The sequence below is a fragment of the Mustela erminea genome, chromosome 14 (genome assembly GCF_009829155.1).
Source record: "Mustela erminea isolate mMusErm1 chromosome 14, mMusErm1.Pri, whole genome shotgun sequence".
Taxonomy (NCBI): Eukaryota; Metazoa; Chordata; class Mammalia; order Carnivora; family Mustelidae; genus Mustela; species Mustela erminea.
The window spans coordinates 12,379,428-12,393,371 of record NC_045627.1 but is presented as its reverse complement, the minus strand read 5'-3'; the positions used below and the strand labels follow the sequence as shown (position 1 = coordinate 12,393,371).

At 39.0% G+C, this 13,944-nt stretch overlaps 1 protein-coding gene and 1 long non-coding RNA gene across 15 annotated transcripts in view; one reads left to right on the top strand and one right to left on the bottom strand.

Annotated features, from left to right (window-relative positions):
• The window catches only part of LOC116572784, a 75,023-nt gene that overhangs the window by 18,578 nt on the left and 42,501 nt on the right, over positions 1 to 13,944 (bottom strand). For 7 of the 8 annotated variants that reach the window (XR_004278516.1, XR_004278513.1, XR_004278517.1 and 4 more), the window contains exons 5-8: positions 12,947 to 12,994; positions 9,050 to 9,522; positions 7,912 to 8,089; positions 5,678 to 5,829 (exon numbers count right to left, since the gene is read on the bottom strand). This is a non-coding gene — a long non-coding RNA (uncharacterized LOC116572784). The remainder of the gene's footprint in view (positions 1 to 5,677; positions 5,830 to 7,911; positions 8,090 to 9,049; positions 9,523 to 12,946; positions 12,995 to 13,944) is intronic. The other variant, XR_004278514.1, reaches the window with a different exon arrangement.
• RYR2 (ryanodine receptor 2) overlaps positions 1 to 13,944 on the top strand; it is a 756,727-nt gene that overhangs the window by 734,527 nt on the left and 8,256 nt on the right. For all 7 annotated transcript variants that reach the window (XM_032312097.1, XM_032312094.1, XM_032312091.1 and 4 more), the window contains 2 exons: positions 2,138 to 2,284; positions 4,066 to 4,200. In XM_032312097.1, the coding sequence (XP_032167988.1) occupies positions 2,138 to 2,284; positions 4,066 to 4,200 (282 nt within the window). The remainder of the gene's footprint in view (positions 1 to 2,137; positions 2,285 to 4,065; positions 4,201 to 13,944) is intronic.

The following is a 13,944-nucleotide window of genomic DNA, read 5'->3' as shown; positions in this document are numbered from 1 at the left end:
GGCCAGAGTTGGTGGCATTGCAATTCCAGACTTCAAGCTCTATTACAAAGCTGTCATCATCTCAAAAGTATGGTACTAGCACAAAAACAGACACATAGATCACTGGAACATAATAGAGAACCCAGAAATGGACCCTCAGCTCCCAGAAATGGACCCTTAGCTCTATGGCCAACTAATCTTTGACAAAGGAGGCATGAATGTACAATGGAAAAAACACAGTCTCTTCAACAAATGGTGTTGGGAAAATTGGACAGCCACATGCAGAAAAATGAATGGACCATTTCCTTACAGCACATACGAAAACAGACTCAAAATGGTTGAAAGACCTCAGTGTGAGGCAGGAAACCATCAAAATCCTTGAGAACATAGGCAGCAACCTATGTTCAACCTCAGCTGCAGAACATAGGCAGCAACCTATCTTCAACCTCAGCTGCAGCAGCTTCTTCCTAGAAACACAGCCAAAGGCAAGGGAAGCGAGGGCAAAAATGGACTATTGGGACTTCATCAAGATCAAAAGCTTTTACACAGCAAAGGAAACAGTCAACAAAACCAAAAGAAAACTGACAGAATGGGAGAGGATGTTTGCAAATGACCCATCAGATAAAGGGCTAGTATTCAAAATCAATAAAGAACATATCAAACTCAACACCCAAAGAACATATCATCCAACTAAGAAAAGGGCAGAATACATGAACATTTCTCCAAAGATGACATCCAAATTGTCAACAGACACATGAAAAAGTGCTCAACATCACTTGGCATCAAGGAAATACAAATCAAAACCACAGTGACATATCACCTCACAACAGTCAGAACGGCTAAAATTAACAAGTGAAGAAATGACAGATGTTGGTGAGGCTGCCAAGAAAGGGGAACCTCCTACACTGTTGGTGGGAATGTAAGCTGGTGCAGTCACTCTAGAAAACAGTATGGAGGTTCCTCAAAAAGTTGAAAATAGAGCTATTCTACAACCCAGCAATCGCTCTACTGGGTATTTACCCTAAAGATACAAATGTAGTGATTCGAAGGGGCACGTGCACCCGAGTGTTTACAGCAGGAATGTCCACAATAGCCAAACTATGGAAAGAACCTAGATGTCCATCAACGGATGAATGGATAAAGAAGATGTGGTATATATATACAATGGAATACTATGCAGCCATCAAAAGAAACAAAATCTTGCCATTTGCAATGATGTAGACGAAACTAGAGGGTATTATGCTAAGCTGAAATAAGTCAATCAGAGAAAGACAATTATCATATGATCTGAGGAATTTGAGAGAGAGGGTGGGGTACCCTAGGGGGTAGGGAGGGAAAAAAATGAAATGAGATGGGATCAGGAGGGAGACAAACCATAAGAGACTCTTAATCTCACAAAACAAATTGAGGGTTGCTGGGTGGGTGAGGGAGTAGGGATCGGGTGGCTTAGTGATGGACACTGGGGAGAGTATGTGATATGGTGGGTGCTGTGAAGTGTGTAAGCCTGATAATTCACAGACCTGTACCCCTGGGGCAAATAACAACATTATATGTTAATAAAAAAAAGACATCATATATAATCTAACTAGTAGGTTTCAACAAACACTGATTTAGTTAAGTAAATGAAAAATAGAGAAGGGAAGTTGGTTGGTTTTTTGGTTAACTTTAGAGTCGGGGGTCCCAGCAGGGGCAGTTTTGTCCTCCAAAGTGACATTTGGCAATGTCTGGGGACATCTTTAGTGGCCATAGCTATGGAGGAGCTGCTACTGGCATCTGATGGGTAGAGACCAGGGTTGTTACTAACCATCCTACAATACCCTGGACAGTCCCCACAATAAAGAATTACCAGTGTAAACTATCAGTAGTGCATAGGTGGAGATCCCTTGCTATCAAATATTAAGTCAATAAAACTTTCTCTGTGGGAAAATTCTCAAGAACATGATCTCTGCTATAAAGGAGAGAAGGGACATTGAATCTCTCAGAACAAACTGAAGGATAATAAAATACACAAACTGATATAACTAATTAGAATGATATAAATGTATGGACTAAGAAGGAGTAAACGAAGTGATTATAGTAGAATGAAATCAGAGTAGCTTTTGACAATAGTCACTCATTCTATCTTCTAATATGCTTCCCTCCTGTTTTGTCTTCTCAGTCCTTCCTCTACTTGGCCTGGTATATGACTATGTCCGTTCTTGGACACTATAATAACTTCTTTTTTGCTGCTCATCTTCTCGACATTGCTATGGGATTTAAGACGCTAAGAACCATTTTGTCATCGGTAACTCACAATGGCAAGCAGGTAAAAGTTGATCTTTTTTCCCTCCTGCAAAAACCAAAAAAACCCAACAAATATACTAACCTAAATAAACCCAGCCTCCAATGGCAATGTACAGATTTTTGTGAATGGAGGATCTGTACTTTTCTTTTATAAACCATGAGAGTTATTAAGAGTCCCCCTAAACCCACATTCAAGTCTGGGCTTGACTGAGTCACTGAGTAACCTTGGATAACTGACTTACTTAACATTTTTTAAAACTACTCATTTTGTAAAATGAATACAATAAAAGTACCTGCCTTTTAGAGTTTGGGGGAAAATTAAATAAAAACATAAATGTGTTTTTATGGGGTGTTAGCACAGGCCCCAACACATACAAAACACCCCAGGAAATAGTTCATTTTTCCCCAATACAGTATTTACTCCGTTTGATACCAGAGGGAACCAAAATATGTCCTAGCATCCAGAGCCACTAGTTCTAACAGTAATAAAACACGAGATGCCACGTTCTTATTTTAACGTACTATTTCAAAAGTGGCTATCTAGGTATTCTTTTCTCCACTTTTAAATTGGGTAGAAAAAATAATAATGTTTCATACTTGACAGGGTCATACCTAGAGTACTTACCTAACAATGGTTTAGTTCCAGATAATCAATTTATGTTTTAATGGAGTCCAACTGTAATGTCATTTTACTGTAGAAGCATGTATTAACTGATTCATTCTCTATCAAGTATCCACTGGGAGGTAACACATTCTATGTCAGTTATTTGACTTAACAGAGTCCTCTCCCCAAATTTTATAATCCAGCATATTTTTAAATCCGTGCCCCTGCAGAAAACTTGAACCATGTACACTGTTAATTTCACATGATTCACAGTTAAATTTTCATGATCTTTAGTTTCCCAAATTTCAACACATTGTTCTTACATGTCACTTTAGTTTCTGAATGTATGACTTTAGCAAAAAAGTATATTATGCTTATTCACTTAGAGTATTGAGTTCCTCATATATTTAAAAAACTGAAGATGCTGAATCTATTGTATATTTTCACACAAAAGTTCTGGCACTAGTTTCAATTAACTTCTAAAATTCTGCTGTGATTATTCCTTTTTCCTTTTGAGCTATCAGTTTTTCATTTGCAGCAATCTAGAAAGCTTCGTAGTCCTTACAGGTAAAACATGCAGAAATTTACAGTGGCATTGTACTTAATTTGTAGAAGTGAATTAGCCCTCTATTCCCATAACATGTTCTCTCCAGATAATTTTAAAGTGATTTTTGAATGACTTAAGATGTGCTGCCACAGGGCACAACATAGGGATTCACTGTAGTCAGAGGAAGTAGACAGAAAAAGAATGCATTTTGTTGTGTTTAGAATTTCTGAGATAAAACCACACTTGATCTTAGCCAAAAGGCCGAGAAGCGATCTGAGATAAAACCAGAAACATATTTTCACCAACCTGGTGAAAGTCATGTTTTCAACATATACATACTCTGATCAACTTGGACATGAAAGTAAATCAGAGTTTATTCCTATTCCAGCTGTAGTATGCATTTACTAGCCAGTTAAGTAGGCAATTTTTGCATGAAATAGTCTGAAAACTTGATAAAATAAAGAGAATATGAAAATAAATCCTCCTGGGGGGGGATAAGAAAGGTATGGAGTAAGGTATGGATGCCATTACTTTCCAGTCCATAGATCCAACTATGTGCTCATAGAATGCTTTCCTCCCACACTGATGTCAAATATGCCAGGCATATATGTCTTATTTTCTAATGCATGTTCACTGTCACCTTGCATTCCAGCTTGTATTAACTGTTGGCTTATTAGCTGTTGTTGTATACCTATATACTGTTGTGGCATTCAATTTTTTCCGAAAATTCTACAATAAAAGTGAAGACGGTGATACCCCCGATATGAAATGCGATGATATGCTAACGGTAAGTTCATACACTTGATCTGATATGAATGAAAACATTCTCCTCCTTCTTCAGTCTGAGTGGTCAGTGTAGTTATTCTTCAGCCATGTGGAAGAGAAAACAGCATGTACAGTAAAAAGTTGTGTGGCAAACAAACAACTGTTTTCAGTTTTTTATGGAACATAAAGGACCATTTCTACCATTTTTGCACATCAGCTGCAGCAACCTGATAATGAGGAGATTTCCTACATAAAGAACTTAGAACTGGGAGGCTCACTATCAGCACTTTAGCTTACTGGTTCACAGAGTCCAGGACAGCAGGTAATATTTTTTCCTTGGAGACTATTTTGAAGCCTTAGTGACTTGTTCACTTTAATGGTATTAACTGACATCACTGAAGTCCCAAAATACATCTCTTAATAGAACTGTTGGGTTTTGCTTTTATATTCAGTATCCTGGCTTAAATTATCTTTCTAGTCTTGATTTTAAAATCAGTGGATAAAGTTTTCATATTGGTCTGTCACTGTTCCGTAACCCACCCCTCTGAAAATGGCAAATCAGAAACTATCCAACATGAGATCTTAGATTGGAAATACGTACCTCTAGCTGAAAGGAGGCAAATCTTCAATGACATCAAATCAAAATAGATACATAAACAGGGTTAGTGAGGTAAGAGACTAACAAACTGGTGGTAAAATTACTCTAGAAAAAATAAACATCCCAAAAGAATAGTGAGAGAGAATACTACAAAAACTATGATAAATCCATGGGGCAGGATAGAGTCTAGAAATATATTCAGATACACTTGGGAGATTAAAAATATGGTAAAAGTGACTTTTGAAATCATGACTGAAGAATTCAATAAATGGTGTTGGTACTATGGATGTGCTTTTGAGGAAATTTTGATAGAAATTGGTATCAGCCTAGTTCTTTAAAAAAAATTCTGAACGGAACAAATATTTTAATGCAAAAAAAGTTAGAATTTGACTTTTGAAGTAATAACAACAATTTTTAAGTGGAAAATGGTATTTCTGAGTATGACATAAAACCTGAGATGCATGGAAGCCTAAAAACTTACTTTAAAAAGGACCAACTATAAGCAAAATAGTAAAGACAAATGAGACACTGACAAAAATATACTCAACACTATAACAAAGGGCCAGTGTCCTTAATTTACTGAGTCCTTATTACATCACTAGGAAATAAGCCAATAGAAAAATGAACAGACTATGTCTAGACAACTCATGGTAAAATTCAATCAGCTTATAAATTGGGAAAATGCTTACCCTCTATTGTAATTAAAGAAATGTGAATCAGAACAACTGGCTGCCCGTTTTTACCTATCAGGTTTGCAAAATATTAAAGTCTGTTAATACCCACAGTTGTGATCTTGATGGGAAAACTGGCACTTTCATTAACTCTTGTTGGGAATTTAAATCAATACAATGATTTTAGAGAAATTTTTCAATGTCATTCTCACATTTTTAATTGTACTTACCCTTTTCCTTGTCAGTTCTACTACTAGTAGTGATGTAAATGTTTATTTACGAATATGCTCCTTTATGTCCAAGGATACTTGCTGCTACCACAATTATCAAGAGTCCCGATTAAGTCATTTATGGCAAATCCATACAACAGGAAAGTAGGTAGCTATTTAAAAATAAGATGGAAAAAAATAAAAACATGTTGATATACAAAGGCATACAAATTGCTTTTAAGTGGAGGGGGAGCAGATCTTCAGTAGTATCATAAAATCCTAATTGTGTGTACACCCTACACACACACACGCACGCTAGAATGTACATATTAGATATGCTACAATATGGACACAGGAAGGATACATAGGAAACTGTTAACAAGGGTTCCTACAGGGAGCAGGACTAGATTAGGGAGCAAATAAACTTAAATAGTAAGAGACTGGTCACTGGTAGCCTAACACCCACCAGAGTCACTAACGTTCAACACTTTACAATCAGTAAGGAAGTACTTTAGAGATACTTTGCCTCCTCTTCTGGAAGCTGCTTTTAATATCCACTTTAATTCTCTACCTGATGACCCTGAAGACTAGGGATAGAAGCTGGCTAGAGGCAGGGAGGGGACGTGAAGTCTGGAGGAGGCAACAAGGCACAGGAGAAACTGAGTAAGTACTAACAGCACGCCACTGTGTCTCCATGGACTCCAGGGAGATTCATTTCTCTGCCAGGAGAACCCTCTCACACCCTGTCCCCAGTGGTTAAATCTCAAAGTCCATGCTCCTTAGGTCAGAAGGTTTACTAAGGTCATTCATTCTCAGAGGGTATGGTCCTTATGCATTGCTGAAGAATGCTGGAAAGGTGGGATGACTTCAGGAAGTAGTATTGAGTGACCTGTCTTAGGGATTAGAAACAGTGTAGCCTTCATCCCCCTACCTCCTACCACAGTGGGTCCCCTGTAATATCCTGGTCTCTCCTCATGTCATGAGTCAGATTTGACCTGTTCAGTTATCCTAACGGTATCCTTGGATGACTACATTTTGAATATCACTCTCAGTATGTGTTTCTACTGCTTTTGTGAATTTTGCCAATGTACTTATTATGAGAAGAATCCAGACGTGCTTTGAAAAAGAGGTGGGTTAGGAAGACAACTAAGAACTCAGAATGAATGACCTTTACCAATTGCATGGGACAAGTATAGAGAAGGTAGAGAAATAAGGCTTCTTGATGTTTTCAACTCAGGGCTCAGGACTGAGCCTGGATTTTGCTCAGTTGAAGGGGTTTCTGCCTGTACAAGTGAGACTACCTACAACCAGCTCTGTTGTGCGTGTTTGTATCTCTAAAGCTTTCTGTCTTGCCTTTGGCTGGGGTGAGGTTGGAGGCACCACAAGAATACCTCTTAGATGTTTGTTCTTGCAAAAGACGACTCAATGCCATGATACAAACAGCTCAGTCATAACTGTGTGGCTGTTGAGTGGACCATCCAGACCAAGAGGCTGTGTAGCTTTACATGCTCCTATCTAGCTCATGGTGCTTAAGAACTGTCGCACCAGAGGCCACATGACCTAGATTTCCCTTGTAGTGTTAGGTCTCAAAACACCTTTTAATCTGTCTCTTACTGATACTCCTGCTGCGAGGTGTGAACAAGCCAACAACATATAAGATGTAACTGATCACTGATGGTAGTGCTCATCACAAGTCATGGCTTAGCACAATCAAGCAGGCAGCAAGACTGAAGGATGGTGTAGGAGGTGGTCAGGTTTGATTTCTTTCATGTGCTTCTCAAAGGAGAATCCTTCCTTTACATCCACGTCTAGCATTTAGTCTTCACAGGGGAGAACTAGTATTGTTGGCTTGAGATAGGTTTTCTTCACTCATGCCCTACTTTCTGGGCATCATGCTAAGCTTCCACTGCCTTTGTTATTTCTGGTTGTTTCATAAGGTATTGTAGGAACATTTTAGGTTTTCTCAGGGTCCTTGATCACCTGCCAGTGTTTCAAACCTAACAGCAGGTGGCGCTATAGCTGCAGTTTTTCAGACTAGTTGATGCTTCAGATTTGGCTGGCTCCCCCCCACCCCCCTGTTCCTTCCTCCCTCCTTTCCTTTCTTTTTTTCTTTCTCTACTTACTTATTTATTAAGGTGTAATCATTGTCCTTAGTTCTGATTTCTGTGCTGAGAGACCGGTAGTAGATGATTTTTGACGTAGAACCATAATAACAGACTTTTGCCTTTTGTTCCCCCTGAACAATTTTTTTTTACCTTAAATCTTTAAGGTTCTTGAAGGTGGAAGGTCTCATCTTCTGTAACATCTTCCTGCTGAATAGGGCATAGAGTTGTCCCTACCTACTCCGGTCAACATTGGTCAGTTGGGGACTATTTAGGGGAGTTACAAAAGATGGAGGCAGCTGAATCCAACACTGACAGTAAAGAAGTGTCTCTGTGGAGAAAAAAAAAAAAAAAAGTGTCTCTGTGTGTGGTCAGGATCATCTGCCCACATGAAGTCATTATAGTCAGGGACTGTCCCATAGTGAGCTTTGAGGCTCCTTTTATCAGGAGGGCTGTTTTATGCTTAGCTAAAGCCTTTGTTTGCAACTGTACCTCAAAAGAGGTGGCTTCTAGGATAAATATGACTAAGGAATAATACCATCAAGACCTCTTTGTTTGAGATAAAACGTTAATATTCTAATTACAAAGGATCAGTGGCAAGTGGGAGAAAGCTTGTCTCAGGAGATAAGGCTATCCCCAAGTGCATCATCCAATCCAATCATAAAGGAAGTTGGGCCATCCATTATCTCACAAGTCCATAGTTAATCCTGTGGAGTGGGATATGCTCTGGCTTTTAGGGAATAATTTCATTATCTACACCACACAGAATTGGTCAGGGTGCTAGTTGAGTTACACAATTGTTGGGGAATTAATCCCATTTTCCAGCTGTTTAAATAATTATGTGTCCATGGGGTCCTGTTATTATCCCCAGAGAATAATAAGTAGAAGATCGTCTATACAGGAGTTACTGTGGTAATTTCTGTGAAGCTTACCTCCAGTTGTCTAGCTTAGGTAAACTACAAAATTTAAAGACAATCAAATCTAGAATTTAACATCCACAAAGGTGCTTTTTAAATAACTTTTTTCTCTTAAATAGCCCTCATTTTCAAAGATAGCCAAGTTAGGACTAGTTTATTTGAAAAAAAAAAAACACACACAAAAAAACAAGTCCAGTTTTAATAACAACCTAGGCCTAGTTATTTACATAAACTCAGCAAGAATAGTGAGTGATCATACAGATCTTTTAGAATCTGCTTTGCTAGAACTTTATAAGGAATCTCCAGGTTGAACTTTTAGTAGCTCTAGGCCCAAAGCCAAGTCAAATATTTGCCATCAGACATGCCTGCAGTACCTGTGGAGTTGGGTGGAATTCCTCTTCCTGAGGTCCCCAGAGTATCCTGAGGTTCCTGCACCTGCAAGGAAGGACATTCTTTACTCACTTGGTGAGGCTGCTGGGACCATGTAAGCAAGATATCAGGCCAACAGTTCCTAGGGGCTTTGTGGCTCCAGGTTTCATAAAGCCAACCTCAATTCCTTAAAGCTGTCGGGTCATATCTGAGTCTGTGCATATCTTTCTCAAATATGACATTCCAGTCAAAGCCTTGGTAAAATGACCCATGTTTCCAATGGTGTCCTGTTACAGGAACAGATTCTTACTGAATTTATGCAAATGACCAGGATTATCATGGAAGAAAGAATACTTACTGAGACCTTTGAATTTGAGGGTATGGGTAGAGAGAAAGGTTGAATGCTTTGATTTGTTTACAAGTGAGTATTTTTACACTTCTACAAGTCACAGGTATCTTAAGAAAAAGTTTCCTTAGTCTGGAAGAGCAAACCTTAGAGAAACAGCAACATTTCAAACAAGAGTCACAACACTATAAACTTTTTATTTAGTCCCATGTTAGTAATTCTGGTTTAGCTTAAATGCAGCTTTAGTTAGCTCTGGAAATATTTCAGTTCTGATCTTAGAGATACTGAATACCTGTATTGTCCTAAAAGTCCTTCATGGAACTCTCCTTGAAATGAAACTCATTTTATCAGAGAGTAAGAACTATTATAAACAACAACAACAAAAAAACCCCTCAGAAATGGACATTGTTAATGATCTGATAGGAGAGTACACTATGATATAATTAGACAAGGAAAGTCTAATTCTGTGACACATAACACTTTAATAGCCAGAACTAGAACATTACATACCAAACAAGCAAGCCTAATTAGTTATTAAGACTTTGTTCATGATTTAAATCTTGGGGAAGTTTGTTAAAAAACCTTAGGAGGTTTTAAAGCACATGCCTAAATAGTTCAAGGACCTTAAAACCTGATAAAGGTAAGACACAGAAACTGGTTTTTCTAGGCAGGAAGGAGAGAAAAAACTATTTGCAGAATTTTCTTATCAAGAGCAGAACAACAATTGAGAATGCTTTGTCTTTTTAGACAGAGCAAAAGCCAACTTTCAATCCTATACCAGTGTCTTTAAAACTCATTCATTTCAATCTTAGTCCATCCTGAACACACCTAAAATTCATTTCCAAAGATTTCCCTTTGCAAACCTTCTACAACTTTCCTTTGCATTCAGATTTTGTCCCAAGCCATTTCTTTCCAAACAACCATCTCATTTAGGACAAAATTACCTTCTTTTATGTTCAACAAAAATGCATTCCCTTTCCTTATCTTTCTTTTCTTTTCTTTTTTTTTTTTTAAGAGAGAGAGAGAGATCATAAGTAGGCAGAGAGGCAGGCAGAGAGAAAGAGAGGGGAGGAAGCAGGCTCCCTGCAGAGCAGAGAGCCCAACGTGGGGCTCAATCCCAGGACCCTGGGATCATGACCTGAGCCAAAGGCAGAGGCTTTAACCCACTGAGCCACCCAGGCAGCCCCCTTATCTTTCTGACATATCTCCAACTTTTCCGCATACAGAGTTGATTCCCTTATTTCCATCAGTCTTAGTTACAGTTAGCAGAATTTTGCACTCTTTAGAAACCTTAATCTCCAGTGAAGACTAAGCAGTAACCAATTGTAAACTGTTACACCATAATTCTTTAGATGTCAAATTTATGAGTCAGTTAAGCACAAAACACGTTTACCAACAGATTTAAATATCCTTAGTTCTTTGCAGTAAGCCAAAAGCACAAAACTATGTCCAATAATCAATGCTTTAGCATTTTATCCCATTTCAAAAAGACCTAGATGTCCAACAAATTTAATTTCATTTGTCATCCAAGCAAAACTAAAGTTTCAGGTTACTGAAGACTTCAAAAGCTATCTTAACAATTACCCATGAAAACTTTGAGAAAGACAATTAACTATCAGTTTAGTTACCTTTTGGTAACAAATTCCAACAGAGATAATATGAGCTTATTTGACTTTCAGCAAACCTCCACAGAGTAAGTTTTACATTTAGTGCAGATAACTTAGTTTAAATACTGATTTATGTTCCACCTGGGCCCACCCCATTTTCAATTTTTACCTGAGACACTGGGGTTTGCAAAAGGTCCAGAACGAAGCGAGTAAGAGTTCAAGTAGACCATATAGTAATGGGAATTGGTTTTCCTTTAGCATGCAAAAGTTTTAATTCATGACCTACTTTCTCCCATGTCTACAGGCCTAACGTCCCTAATATACAGAACCAGGAGTAATGTTCTTTAATTACTTTAAAAAGCTACAAAAGTTTACCCTTGCTGACTGTTGCTCCTCCCACCTTTAGGAACCGCCTCAACAAACATATGTCAGGGCGATATTCGTTTGAGCTCTCTATATTACCCATACCCTGCAGTAAGTACCCACAACTCACCAGGGGAAAAAGGCACGGCCATGCCTGGTGTTTTGAGCCTGAAAATCTAATTAAGCCAGCAGTATCCTGAGAGAATTTGAACCTCCTCTCCAAGAATATAAGAGGAAAAAGTGAAAAATGATCCAAAGTTCCAGAGTCCTGGGCAGAGAGATGATTTTAGCTAGATAGCCAGGGAGACAGGCTTGATATATATAAAGACATTCATCTCCAAAGGGGTGGTTCTCAACTTCCAAGGCACACAGGATTCACCAGGGCAGCTCTTTATGAATCCATAGGTCTGTGGGAAGACCCCAGATCCCCTGAATCAGATACTGTAAGGGAGTTGTCAAGACCTGTGTATTTGGGGGGAAAAAACCAACCAGCCAAACAAACAAAAAACCAAAAAACTTTCCAGGTGGTTGAGATAAGGAGTCACTCCTAGGTAAGTAACCAGCTTAGGTTTTTTTTGTTTTTTAAAATTTATTTATTCATTTTAGAGAATGAGAGCACGCTAGCAAGCAGAGGGAGTCAGGGGAGGGACAGAGGGAGACAAAGACCTCCCAGCTTGAATGGGGAGTCCTACATGGGGCTTAATCCCAGGACCCTAAGATCATGACCTGAGCCAAAATCCGGAGTTAGGTGCTTAACCGACTGAGCCACCTGGGTGCCACTATTCTGAATCACTTATTTTACTCCCCCAACAAGTAATCTTGGTCTCTATCTCTATTTCTCCCCGTGGCCTCCCCCTGATCCCCATTTTTTGGATCAGCATAAAGATCTTATAAAGATCTTCACCAATCCACCAGAAACTGTTTCTCCTGTGTTTCCTACAGCTGTTGCAAACAGTGCTTAACCCCGGAATGAAGCCACTGAGATGAGTGACTGGTGACAGAAGCCATAGAATCTTGAGAATTAACAACTGTGTCCAGTGTTTGTAGTGCCAGGCACTCTCCTTCCTTGTGACTCAGATTCTCTGAACAAAGTATATCTATTTGTCTCCTGGAATAACTTCCCATTCTCCAGCTCTGATGATCAGGTTTGAGCTGATTTTATGAAAAGGAAGCTGAACAAGAGGTTTCCTGTATTCAGAAGCAGAATGAGAACCTGACAACTAAAAGCCTGATCGTCCCATGTTTCCGGGTGTTTACCACACTATCTCACAGTCCACCCTAGCAGCCATCTACCTGCTATTTCAGCAGGTAGTGATGGTTAAGGTTGGTAAAATCAGTATCAAAAATTCCACAAGTGAACCATGCATTTTATTCCTTTAAAATGTACTATCTTATTAAGTCTAAATAATTAAATCCCTGACTACTTATCTTTTCAGAATGGCCATAAGTCTTTATTGCTGGTGAATGCTTTTTCTGGCATCAAAGTTGTCACAGAATGAAGGCAAGCAGAGAGACAGGGCTATTGCTGGGAGAGGCTAGATGAATGAGATCTGAAAATCTGAGAATAGTAAATAGTAGACACTTACTTTGGTAATTTAGCGTCATTCCATGGTCTTGTCTCCAGCTGTGCATGTCTAGAAAATAAAAATGAATCGTTCATTTGAGGACAGACTCAAATTAACCAGGCTCCTAAGAGTCAGAAGTATGAGTCAGAATACCAACATCCTACTTGTTAAGAGTTTGTGCCACAAGTCAATACAAACTCTATGCTGGAAGCCAAATTATAATCCAGAGTCTTGGTTAGCAAGATTTAGCAAAAGGAAGGCGCTAGATGATCTTCATACTTGTCAAAGAAGAAGCACTTGGAGAGCTAGGACATTCCAGAACTTGGATGGGGCATTGCAGTGTTACACTGTTGGCCCAATATGGGTATAGCAGGAGTGTGGGAGCCAAAGGGCCAGAACTGGATGTGGAGAAGTGCTAGACCAGAGCCAGGCAGAGTATCAGAACTGAGTCTCCAGCCCACAGAGGAGTTACATACCTGGCTAAGTATGGTGAAGCCAGGAAAGGATGGCCTATGTTAGTTCATTAAGTAAAGAGTAGGCAGCTACAATAATTACTTCCCATGCCCACAACTAAGCGCATATGAAGACAGATTTAGAGAAAAATACACAGCCTGATCTTTTTTCTTAATAAAAATGCTTATGGTAAAAATAATCCTAACAGTATGCAAGAGTATATAGTGAAAATAAAATTTCTTCTTCCTATAGATCCACTGTTCTGAGTTTCAAGCACTGTTTTATTAGACAGTTACTAGAAATTAATGCAATGTCCCAAGGGATATTTTTTTAAGAGATGGTCTTCAAAATTTTACTTCCAGAGTTTAGTTCAGTAGGGGGTACCAGGAATTCCCAGTGTTTATGCCTGTAGGTGACCCAGATGCGTAGTTTAGTTTAGACACCACTGGTCTCATTGGGCTCTAAAGATGGACTTTCCAGGCCTCTCTGTAAGAGCGGCCCCATACCTGAGCTCCAGAACAGTTCTGGGTTGGCGGGGGGTAGGAGTGGGTGTAGAGCTGCCTTAT